Source organism: Palaemon carinicauda, chromosome 11, assembly GCF_036898095.1.
Source record: "Palaemon carinicauda isolate YSFRI2023 chromosome 11, ASM3689809v2, whole genome shotgun sequence".
Classification (NCBI taxonomy): domain Eukaryota; kingdom Metazoa; phylum Arthropoda; class Malacostraca; order Decapoda; family Palaemonidae; genus Palaemon; species Palaemon carinicauda.
The window spans coordinates 121,915,836-121,927,874 of NC_090735.1; the positions used below are offsets into that span (position 1 = coordinate 121,915,836).

Below are 12,039 nucleotides of genomic sequence, written 5' to 3' on the forward strand. Positions count from 1 at the left end.
TCTGAATGTCATAGGAGGATTCTTTTTTTTTCACCAGATGGGGCTTTATAACTTCCGTCCTTCTGTTCGTCCAGTGCATTTGGATGTGCATATATCAGGGTTCCCGGGAAAGCACTATTGCCCAAGAATGGCAACCATGAACAAACCTACATTCCAAGGTATGTTTTTTTTTTCTTTTGAGAAAGCTTAGGCATATTTTTATAAAAGAAATACTAATATATAAACTGAAATTACAAATCAATATTTACATCCAGTCAAGATTAACCCTTTTACCCCCAAAGGACATACTGGTACATTTCACAAAACTCATCCCTTTACCCCCATGGACGTACCGGTACGTCCTTGCAAAAAAATGCTATTTAAAATTTTTTCAGCATATTTTTGTCAATTTTTGAGAAACTTCAGGCATTTTCCAAGAGAATGAGACCAACCTGACCTCTCTATGACAAAAATTAAGGCTGTTAGAGCAATTTTTAAAAAATACACTGCTAAATTTGCTTGAAAACAAAATAACCCTTGGGGGTTAAGGGTTGGAAATTTCCAAATACCCTGGGGGTTAAAGGGTTAATAGACTAGTGAATCTAATTGTGAATGATTGTGGGAAGTGGTACTCTTCTTCTTGAACTGATTCTTGTCAACTGGAATCTTGGTATATTATCCATCCAAAATTCAGTGTACGGTACCAAGTCGCTAAAGTGTAGTTCCTTATCTTGAGAGACCTTGTGTACTGCAATAATTGTACACTTTGATATGTTATCTTGGAATCTTGACCACTTTAGGCTTTTGAAGTTTACTAATGAATAATTAATATGTCCACAAATCTTATTTTTGAATCATAGGCTATTAACCCTTTTACCCCCAATGCTATTTGGAACTTTCCAACCCTTAACCCCCAGGCGTTTTTTTTTTCAAGCACATTTTGCAATATATTTTTTTTCAATTGCTCTAACAGTCTTAATTTTCGTCATAGAGAGGTCAGGTTGGTCTCATTATTTTGGAAAATACCTGAAGTTTCTCATTAAGTTATCAAAAATATGCAAAAAAATGTAAAAAACAGTGTTTTGCAAGGACTTATCGGTACGTCCATGGGGGTACAGGGATGAGTTTTGTGAAATGAACAGTACGTCCTTTGGGGGTAAAAGGGTTAATAGATTCAATGCTATATCAAAGTTAAAATGCCATTGAAGGTGAAAATACAGAATTTTAAGCTATATCAAAGTTAAAATGCCATTGAAGGTGAAAATACAGAATTTTAATTAGGAATATTTGTTTATATTTTTCAGCTATCAAACAGCATTCGCCAGACAAGCCTGTCCTAGTATTCGTGTCATCTAGACGGCAAACACGATTGACGGCCATTGACCTGATGGGATTTGTGGTAGTGGAGGAAAACCCTAAGCAATGGTTAAGGATGCCTGATCATGAGGTTAGTATTTCAAGCTATAGAGTAGTTAACCAAAGGTGGGAACACGGGCTTGGAGCCTTGCCCCCTTACCTGTCAAAGTCTCTTTGCTTAAGTTTCGGCAACATCGAGTACGGACGTACCTATGTGCCCTTGAGTAAACTATTCGTTTTCTTTTTCTTTCCTGAATATGATGAGTGCTGTAATCACGATAAATTTTAATGCAATGTTAGACTTCAATTAAATTGCAATTACATATAAATACATAAGAGGGATTTTATACATTAATTTTCACTAAAATGAGAGTTTATCCCCCATATGATTAAACTTTTAGAAACCCCAAAGTGTATTAGAATAAAGAAATCGTTGATGATGATAATTTTCAACTTCCATTTCATTATTATAAATATTTTAGTAGTGCTCACATATAGATGGTAATATTTAACTTTTATTGTGAGTTCTAAAGTTATGATTGAACTTTTAGAAACTCCCCAAAGTATTCTAGGTTCATAAATTCATTGATGATAAAATAGTAATTTTTAACTATATTTTGAGTTCTAAAGTAATTCTTAAATATTTAGAAACTTCAAAGTGTTAACCCTTTTACCCCCAAGCTATTTGGAACTTTCCAACCCTTAACCCCCAGGCATATTTTTTTTCAAGCACATTTTGCAATATATTTATTTTAGATTGCTCTAACAGCCTTAATTTTCGTCATAGAAAGGTCAGGTTGGTCTCATTCTTTTGGAAAATGCCTTAAGTTTCTCATAAAGTTATCAAGAATATGTAAAAAAAAAATATAAAGCAGTTATTTGCAAGGACGTACCGGTACGTCCATGGGTTTAAAGGGATGAGTTTTGTGAAACGTACCAGTACATCTTTTGCGGGTTAAAGGGTTAACATTTAGAAACCCCAAAGTGTACTAGGATTCTGAATTCATTCATGATAAAATAGTAATTTTGAACTCTGAGGATTCTAAATGTTTAATCCTTATTTTAGAACTCAAAAGACGAAGTTAGAAATTACTATTTTATCATCAATAAATTCAAAATCCTAGTACTCTTTATGGTTTCTACAAGTTAAATTATAACTTTTGAATTCAAATACAGTGTAGTATGATTTTTAATTCATTGATGACAGGATTGACATTTTTAAAGTGTATTTCATCATTAAAGTTGCGTGTTTTAGGTCTCCACTCAGACGATCTACATCATTCTGCTCGGGCGACCATTATAATGATTTTAGTAGTATCCATAGTTCTAATATTTTCTGTAAAGATGGAATAGTATTCATAGTTTGAATATTTCCCCTACAGATGGAGCAGATTCTAACCAACATTCGGGACGACAACTTACGACTGTGCATGTCATTTGGAATTGGACTCCATCATGCCGGCTTGGTGGAGAAGGATCGCAAAATTGTTGAAGAGCTCTTTGTCAATCAGAAAATTCAGGTAGTTTCAAAAATATTTTTTTGGTCTATTTACAAGGGGGATATCTGGGAGAAAATTTTATATATTTTTTTTATATGAAGATCTTCATTTGGAGTCTAATTACCAAAAAAAAAAATTCATTATTGAACCTAATTTCTGAAAGAGATTATTTTTGAGCTTAATTATTTTAATAATTTAGGCTAGTTATTAAGAATACTTTATTTATGACCCTAATTACTTAAATTATTTAATTTTTATGCTGATTACTAAATGAAATTACCAGCTTAATTATTCAAAAAACATTATTTAGGCTAATTACTTGAAAAAGTAATTTCTTAACCTAATTACTAAAACATCATGAACATCAGGGAAGTTTATAGAAATAGAGATATTTAACTTTAGTAAAAGTAAAGTTTATTTTCAATTTAATCTTTTGTTTAACATAATTTTATTAGAAACTGAATTTTTTTGTGGTGTTGAATTTTTTATTTTATTCCAGATACTCATTACTACCGCAACGCTTGCTTGGGGTGTCAATTTCCCAGCGCACTTGGTAGTAGTGAAGGGTACAGAGTACTACGATGGAAAGACCAAGAGATACGTTGATTTCCCTATAACTGGTAAGAATCACAACGTTCAGATATCTCTATAATCATCATCTTTGCCTTTTGGCTTTTCCCATTTGTTATATGGGGTTGCTGTTTCTAGTCGGCCTTCTCTATCCTCCTCTGTCTTTGTACATCTTGTTCTCTTCGACTTTTTTCCTTCATGTCATTCAATAATTTATCTTCCCACCTGAACTTTGACCTTCCCCTCCTCCATCTGCCCTCCACCTCCTTGTACATAACCTTTTAAATACGTCTTCATTTTCTCTTCTCCATAATGATAAGGTTTAAAACATCTTGATAGAAGTACAGTTTGAATGTTGGATGGGAATAAAAGGAAGATAGATAGAAAGTGTTTATTAGAAACTGGTAAAAGGATGAGAAATGTACAAATGGTAAAAAGCTTGTTGTAGAGAGAAAATATCAGGAGTTTGGGGTATTTTTAGCGGAGGCAAAAATTTTGTACAATAGATTGGTTCAAAAGAAGAAAATAGGGAAAAAGTCTTTGATAGATAGTTTGGAAATAACATCCTTAAATCAAAGATGTACAAGATGTCCAATCCAATTTACAACGATAAAACTTCACTCAGAGGAAATATCTTTAAAACATCCAACGGGAAAATGTCTTTCCTGGTTATTTCTGTACCCGCCTTTAAACGTAAGTCTAAATCAGGTGTTGAATTACTTTTTTTTTTTTTTTTTTTTTTTTACGAGAAAAAAAATAGATTGCCATTTAAAGTAACTTTTTATTCTTTTGCATACAGTTGAAGTATTGACGTTGATGTATACTGTATATGCAAGTACACATTTTGTTGAGTTTATGGTCAAATTGTTCACATTGCTTTTTTGTAGAATGCTTTGGATCTTTATTAAAATTTTCTTTCTTGCAGAATAAGATGACAATTCTGATATGAATAGATGAAGTCATTGTTTTCATGGAATTTCTCTTGTGCACAATAACATGACTGTTCCAGTAATAATGAGTAGATAAAGTCAATGTTAGATGATTTTAATTTTCTGTTTTTTAACACGGCCAATTATTTTGTAGATACCAACGATACTGTTTCTTTCCAAAGTAAGATAACTGGAAACACTTCACATAGCAAGGTTTTTGGGGTTTATATGACAAACTCGTACTGTTTCCAAGACCTTTGTTAGATAAAATACATAATTTAGTAATAAGATTTTTTGTTTGTGTTAGATGTAGTTACTGTCAAGAAGTAGGGAATTGAGATGCGATGGTAATACAGTTTTACGGAAACTTCTTTATCATATATATTTTGCAGATGTCTTGCAAATGATGGGACGAGCTGGGCGCCCGCAGTATGATGACGAAGGTGTTGCTGTCATCCTTGTTCATGACCAGAAAAAACATTTTTACAAGAAGTTTTTATATGAACCTTTCCCTGTTGAATCCAGGTAAGTCAGCCAATTTTTTATCAAATTTTGAGGTATTGGTTTTATTTTTATGATGGTGGGCTGTGGCACCCTAGCAGTACCAGCCGAACTCGGTTGAGTCCCTTGTCAGGCTGGGAGGAACGTAGAGAGGAGAGGTCCCCTTTTTTGTTTCATTTGTTTGATGTCGGCTACCCCCCATAATTGGGGGAAGGGCCTTGGTATATGTATGTATGTACCTTGAAATTTTTGAAAATCCACTATTTTAACCATCATCATCATCTCTTATGCCTCTTGACACAAAGGGCCTTGGTTAGATTTCACCAGTTGTCTCTATCTTAAGCATTAATTGAATACTTATCCATTCATCATCCCCTACTTTGTGCTTTATAGTCTTTACCCATGTAGGCCTGGGTCTTCTAACTCTTCTAGTGCCTTGTGGTGCTCAGTTGGAAGTTTGGTAAACTAATCTCTTTTTTTTTCTTATATTTAATTACCATGAATTATTTCAGTTTGATGAATGTGTTACCAGATCATTTAAATGCTGAAATTGTCGCTGGCACCATCGGATCCAAACAAGATGCTCTTGACTACCTCACATGGACGTACTTTTTCAGGCGACTACTACATGTAAGTCTTTACTGAGATGTTTTATGAAAAGTAACCCTCATATGTTAACTATTATATTCCAATTAATTTTGCCAATATTTTTAAATGTATGTTATAGTAGCTTTAATTACTTAACAAACAAAAAAACACACAAAAAGCTTACCTCTTCAACACAGCAACCTCCTTGTGGGTCCACCGATGTTTTATGAATAGTAATCCTCATATGTTAACTATTATATTTCAATTAATTTTGCCAATATTTTTAAATGGATGTTATAGTAGTTTTAATTATTTACCAAACGAAAAAACACGCAAACAGCTTACTTCTTCAACACAGTAACCTCCTTGTGGGTTTACCGATGTTTTATGAATAGTAACCCTCATATGTTTATTATATTTCAATTAATATTGCCAATATTTTTAAATGTATTAGTTTTAGTAGCTTTAATTATTCAATAAAACAAAAATCACACAAATGCCTTGCCTCTTTAACGCAATAACCTAAGTCTCCCAATGGGTTTTCCCAATTCAATCAACTCCTTCTCTGATGTTTTGATTGACTTCTGTGTTTAAAATGACTTCGTTTTCTCTTAATTTTTTCCCGTCATGATAATGGAAGACATCATTTCACCTTGTTCTTTATTATATGTATTTTCTCTCTGAATTGAGGCCAGCTCTGTACAAGTCAAATGGTCTGGGTAATCTCTGTTCCTTTAATAATAGTAATATTTACTTCACATTGCCATTCTATTTCAGAATCCGTCTTACTACAATCTTAACCTGGAAGAAGGCGTAGAAACAAAGTCAATTGTCAACGAATATCTCTCCGGAACTATTGACAGAGCGCTGAATTCTTTACAAGCGGCCTACTGCATACAAATCGGTGACGTAAGTATACGTTCTGTGCTTTTATGTATGCCGACATTGTATGAAATCTGGTTACTGAAAAGCGTTTTAAAAGAATAGGATTATTTCCCAATACTGTACAGTGATACCTCAGGATACGAAAGTTTCTGCTTACGAAAAATTCAGGGTACGAAAAGCGATACAAAGATTTTTATGCCCCAGTAAACGAAAAAATTTTCAGGATACGAAAAGCTTACGAGATCCCAACTCGTCGCCGAGAGTACAGTACCTTTTTTTTCAGGGTATCAACCCTTAATTTAGGTGTACAGGTAACAATTCACCTTCACTGATCCAAATGCTTTACATACAGTACCGTAACTTTTATACAGTAGTAAAGAAAACGGACCATTTTCTTAGGGCTTGGAGGGGATAACTTGGCTATAACTACATTATTGAATAATCTCATGGTGGTTTTTGGAATGGATTAGGCTGTTTTTAACGGTTGGGTTAATTTTTGAATGATAGAAATGGCTGCATTGCATGTTTATTATTACAGTTTAGCGTGTTTATGAAAGAAAAGGTGTCTTTTCGTAAGGCTTGGAACGGATTAGGCTACTGTATTTACATGTAAAACGCGACTCAGGATACGAAAAAATCAGCATACGAAACCGTATCCTAAACGGATTACTTTCGTTTGCTGAGGCATCACTGTACATATTTTTCATTTGTTCCTTCGCTAATACTTCATCCTTTAGTAGGGATAAATTCTGGCAAAAGCTGGTAACGACCAAAGAATTATCGAGGTTTTGATAACCGCCACCCAGTAGCTACTGGTAGTCCTAGGAGGTCTGCCAGCTTGCAGATCCTACATTCTGATTCTGGGCCTTTGAGGTGCACAGATGTATTCTTGACATATTTTTCATTTTGTCGAGGTAACACCCTTAATGCAAACTTACCTCATACTTATACTTTTGAGAGAAAACAACCTTTAATTGATGTTCATAGTTTTAAAATCTGGGGCAACATCAATGCATATAATCTCATAGATTAATTAATAAAAATTGTTGTTATATCAGGAATGTGTGTGCACAAAAAAAGTAAGAGTTCTGACCAGAGGTGGCTAGCCACAAGAAAGCGTAGGCATAGACTACAATAATTGCTTAGGTTTAAACAACAAGGCAATTTCTTTACTAACAAATTTTCTCTTATTGTATATGATATGAACTAAATTATCATTTCTTTAAACTTTAGTTGAATATATTAGTGAACTACAGACTCCCTATAGTGTGGTTTTTGGTGTTGAAAAAAAATTCTCTTAATTTTCAGGGTAAAAATTGAAGACAAAATGTTTGCCATAATTTTCCCACATTCCCACTTGATAGAGGGAAGTGAGTAATACACCAGAAAAAAAATTTTATGTCCCATAGGCTAACAGCTATTAAATTTTATCTATGCATAACTGAAAGTATTAGAGTTTGTAATTGGTTTTGCTTGAGGATTTCAGGTTGTCCTCTCAGCAAGAATTCTATATCCGTTCTGATTAAGAGGTTAATGACATAAGTCAACAAAGAATTAGATTCAGGTCTATTGAAGGACTTGAGTGTTGAAGTTCATTACAGTATATTAAAATATCTTTGTTGGTTTCATCATCATAAGTAATCCATAGTTGGAAACCAGTCTGATATAAATAGCTATACAGGCTATTCTAAAACTAAAATTTTTAGAGGAGTAACTGCTGCCTTATAGCTGCAGCTTTCAAGAAAAGGCATGGTTTATAATTTGGTTGATAGTTTTTACGATTGCATGTCCGTGCAATTATCAACCACAGTTATTGATGGTGGGGCTAGCCTAAGACTTAATAGTTCACCTGCAAAGCAGCAGTTTCCACAAGTTATTGGCAGTGGGCCTAGCATTTTACAAGATGCAAGGCTACAGCTGTCCTTTAGTCCCTCTTTGCGACACGCAATATGTACAATGGTAGTATTTTGAGAACAAATGCCCGGTACTGAAAAAACTGTCAAAACAAACTATGGTACTTAACATTGGTAAAGGTGAAGTAGCAGCGTCAGTCATGTTGAATTAACGACAATCACTTGCAAAAACACCGAGCACATAAAAATTACGACTTTGCGGGCAAGTCCAAAACAGAAGGATGACCTGGAGAGCGCGAGTAGTAGGTGTCGGTGGGGGTAGTCCAACTGTATTCTCTAGGGCCTGTCACGGCCCTCCCCTTTGATGAAGGGATTATCTAAATGGAAGACAGCCTGTGAATAGTGGTTTTCACACGACCTTGTTAGATACATGACACCAACAAGGTGATCGCGTGAGGGTAGTAACCTCTGCATTCCATGCTTTTATCTTTCTCTAGTATATTTGGAAGATTTATATTAGAAAAGTATAAAGAAGGACCCTTTTCACCGGCCGTCACAGGTCTCTCCCCAGAAATAGATTTTTCCTTCGTCAAAATCCCTTTTTTACACCCCTACCATAGGGTAAACTTAATGGTTGATGATTCGTTCATAGTTTTACAATAACAATAGTTAACAAGAAGGCTATGATTATAATTTCAAGGTATTAGCTGTGCATTGGTGTTACTGATACATAATTTTTTGAAAATAGTTCTCTAGTTAAATTGTTGCAGTTAGTAATCAAGACCCTTTAGGTTTCATTGATGTAAGGAAGTATATATACCTTTTAATTATTCTCTATGTAGTCTGCTGTTTCTATATTTGTTTTCAAACTTAATGATTTTTTTTATTGCAGGACAAGAGGACAATTGAAACAACGCCCCTTGGGAGAATAGCTTCCTTTTACTACCTGTCTCATTTGACCATACAACAGTTCCAGGAGAAACTCAAGAAAGATATGAGTATGGAGGACATCATAAACCATCTTTGTGATGTAAGAATATATTTTGTTCTGTTTTAGAGTAGTATTTTTATTTGGATAAGTCAGTGAAAATATTTATGACGTATCTGGATGAATCTTGAATGCCATTTGGTTTTTGTAAATTTTTTCAAGGTCTCTACTCCGAGTATAATGTAGAGTTGTCATTTATGGGTGTTGTGTTAGAGTCCCTTTACTCTGCAAATGTTAAATTTACTTTTCTCACAGTATTTATAAATATACCCTTAAATACTTTAATTGTACTTGAAGAAGTGTAATATCCAGTAGCAATACAATGTAAAGTGCTGTGATAATAATATAGAACAGTACAGTATATGACAGTTTTATGCTAACAGTATTAATCTCTCTTACTCTTGGCATATTTAGACTAAATATAGTATGCGTATATAGTCACCTCTCAATCTTTGCGATGGTTAGGCAACAGAGACCACAGCAAAGGTCGGAAAACTGCGTAATAGGCTCGGTGATCTCTTAGCTATCTATTTAAGCAACCACTACCTATGTACGGTCATCTAACACCCTAAATAATGCATTAAATTGTTTTCATATTGTCTTCTAAGTGTACTTCATTTTATATTACATTATGTGTACAGTACAGTATTTAAAAAAACCTGCTATACGTACACCTTTTCTGTAATAAAGTAATGAATCATCTATAACACTAAATTAACTACTTTTAAACATCTGACTTAGCCGGTGGATATATATATAGCTAATTAGCTTACATCAGGGACGTAAGCTAATTATATATATCCACCAGGTGAGTACAGTATGTTCAAAAATTTATTCTATAATGAAAATATCATTTTTAAACATCTGACTTAGCCGGTGGATATATATATACATAGCTTACGTCCCTGACGTAAGCTAATTAGCTATATATATATCGACCGGGTAAGTATGTTCAAAAATGTATTTTATAATGAAAATATTTTTAACAATCGTTCTCTTATTTTTAATCCCAAATCTTGAAGGTTTAGCCATTTGGTTTTATATCAATCAATATACATTATTGGGTCCTGTTTCTTTTTCAACTTCATATGTCTTTCCTCTACCCTCTTATCACAATAAATTTGAGTTTATCCCTTCAATCAATTTTCCTTTCTTTCATCATTTTTATCTTTTTCAGCTTATTATTTCACCTTATTTCCATTATAGTTTAAATAACTAGAATGGAAAGAAGAGACTATTTTCCACATTTGGTACAATATATAACCTTTTGTCTTCTAGTCTTCATTCTTTCCTATTTCCTTTTCATTTCTGATTATTTGTATTTCTTATTGTTCTTTTCAGTTTAATTTTAACTATTATACCATTTCTTATAGCAAATTATCCTTATTCGCTTTTGTATTCCTTACTATTCTTATTTCCCTTTTTCAGTATTTCCCATTTTTTTCTTCTCAATGCAGATTCTTTTACTTACAATCCTTACTTTTTTCAATATTTCCCACTGTTTTCTTCCAATGAAGATTCTTTTAGACAGTTACTGCATAAAACTTTATCTAATGTATATTTCTTTCCCATATCTTTCTTTATTTTTTGCTGACCCTTTGACGACTGACTGAGAAACAAATGGCAGAGCTATTATAATCTTAGCCCATCTCGCACAGCTAATATATTTGTTATATAGAAATATTTTTCACTCGACTCTTATTTGTTAACGGAAAAGCGTCCGCTAAAGATGTCATAACGTAAGAACGTGAAATATGTTCAGCTATATTTTTCATTCATTTTCAAATTGTAAGAAAAATAACTACGATATACCCAGCGGTTAGGAAGAAGAAGGTTGATTTGACAACAATTCTTTATGGAGCTAACTGGCTGTAAAGGAATTATAATTTTCTTGTTGATCATGGTGTTTGATACCAAAATTCAGTAATTTTTTGTAATAGTTGAGTATATTTGGATGTTTTATCGAGCTTTCTTTAAAAAAAAGGGGGGGGGGTTAAGTTATTGATTATCATAGCTTCTATATAAATTTTAAATTAATTATTTTTCTTCCTTGAAATAATGTAATTCATCTGAAAGACAAATATTCAAGCATAAGATAATTAAATAAGTATCAAATGTCAAAATTTTACCTTTCAGAAAGAGAAGAAAAAGAGAGGGAATCTTTTCTTATATTTGAAATGCAAATTTAAGTTTTATCGTGCATTTTATACTATCAAATATTACTTAACCCTTTTACCCCCAGGCTATTTGGAAATTTCCAACCCTTAACCCCCAGGGGTTATTTTTTTCAAGCACATTTTGCAGTATATATTTTTTAAATTGCTCTAACAGCCTTAATTTTTGTCATAGAGAGGTCAGGTTGGTCTCATTCTCTTGGAAAATGCCTGAAATTTCTCGAAAAATTATCAAAAAAATAAAAAAAGAATTGTAAATAGCAGTTTTTTGCAAGGACATACCGGTACGTCCATGGAGGTAAAGGGATGTGTTTTGTGAAACGTACCAGTACGTTCTTTTGGGGGTAAAAGGGTTAAACATACATTTTGTGTAAAGTGAAGATTGTAGCTGTATTGTTTTTTTTTTCTATGTGTTTTTCTTAATGCTGCTTGTGAAGATTGATTTATTTTTTTACCGTATTTACAGGCACACGAATACGACGAACTGCCCGTTCGTCACAACGAAGACAACTTGAATGCGGAATTAGCCAAGTCTTGCCCGTTGCAAGTTAACCCGTACACTTACGATTCCTCTAACACGAAGGCTCATCTCCTTCTTCAGTCCCACATGTCACGGCTGAACCTCCCATGCGTGGACTATTTGACGGATACAAAGTCTGTTTTGGATCAAGCAATAAGAATTTTACAGGTACAGTACTGTAATAGAAAGTTTGTTAT

General features: G+C 33.5%; 1 protein-coding gene across 1 annotated transcript in view; it reads left to right on the forward strand.

Annotated features, from left to right (window-relative positions):
• Positions 1–12,039, forward strand: part of LOC137650151 (activating signal cointegrator 1 complex subunit 3-like) — a 133,293-nt gene that overhangs the window by 111,360 nt on the left and 9,894 nt on the right. Inside the window, exons 31-39 of the mRNA XM_068383303.1 lie at positions 38–158; positions 1,284–1,426; positions 2,718–2,855; positions 3,334–3,454; positions 4,726–4,858; positions 5,347–5,464; positions 6,200–6,331; positions 9,053–9,190; positions 11,789–12,010. Coding sequence (XP_068239404.1) covers positions 38–158; positions 1,284–1,426; positions 2,718–2,855; positions 3,334–3,454; positions 4,726–4,858; positions 5,347–5,464; positions 6,200–6,331; positions 9,053–9,190; positions 11,789–12,010 — 1,266 coding nt within the window. The remainder of the gene's footprint in view (positions 1–37; positions 159–1,283; positions 1,427–2,717; positions 2,856–3,333; positions 3,455–4,725; positions 4,859–5,346; positions 5,465–6,199; positions 6,332–9,052; positions 9,191–11,788; positions 12,011–12,039) is intronic.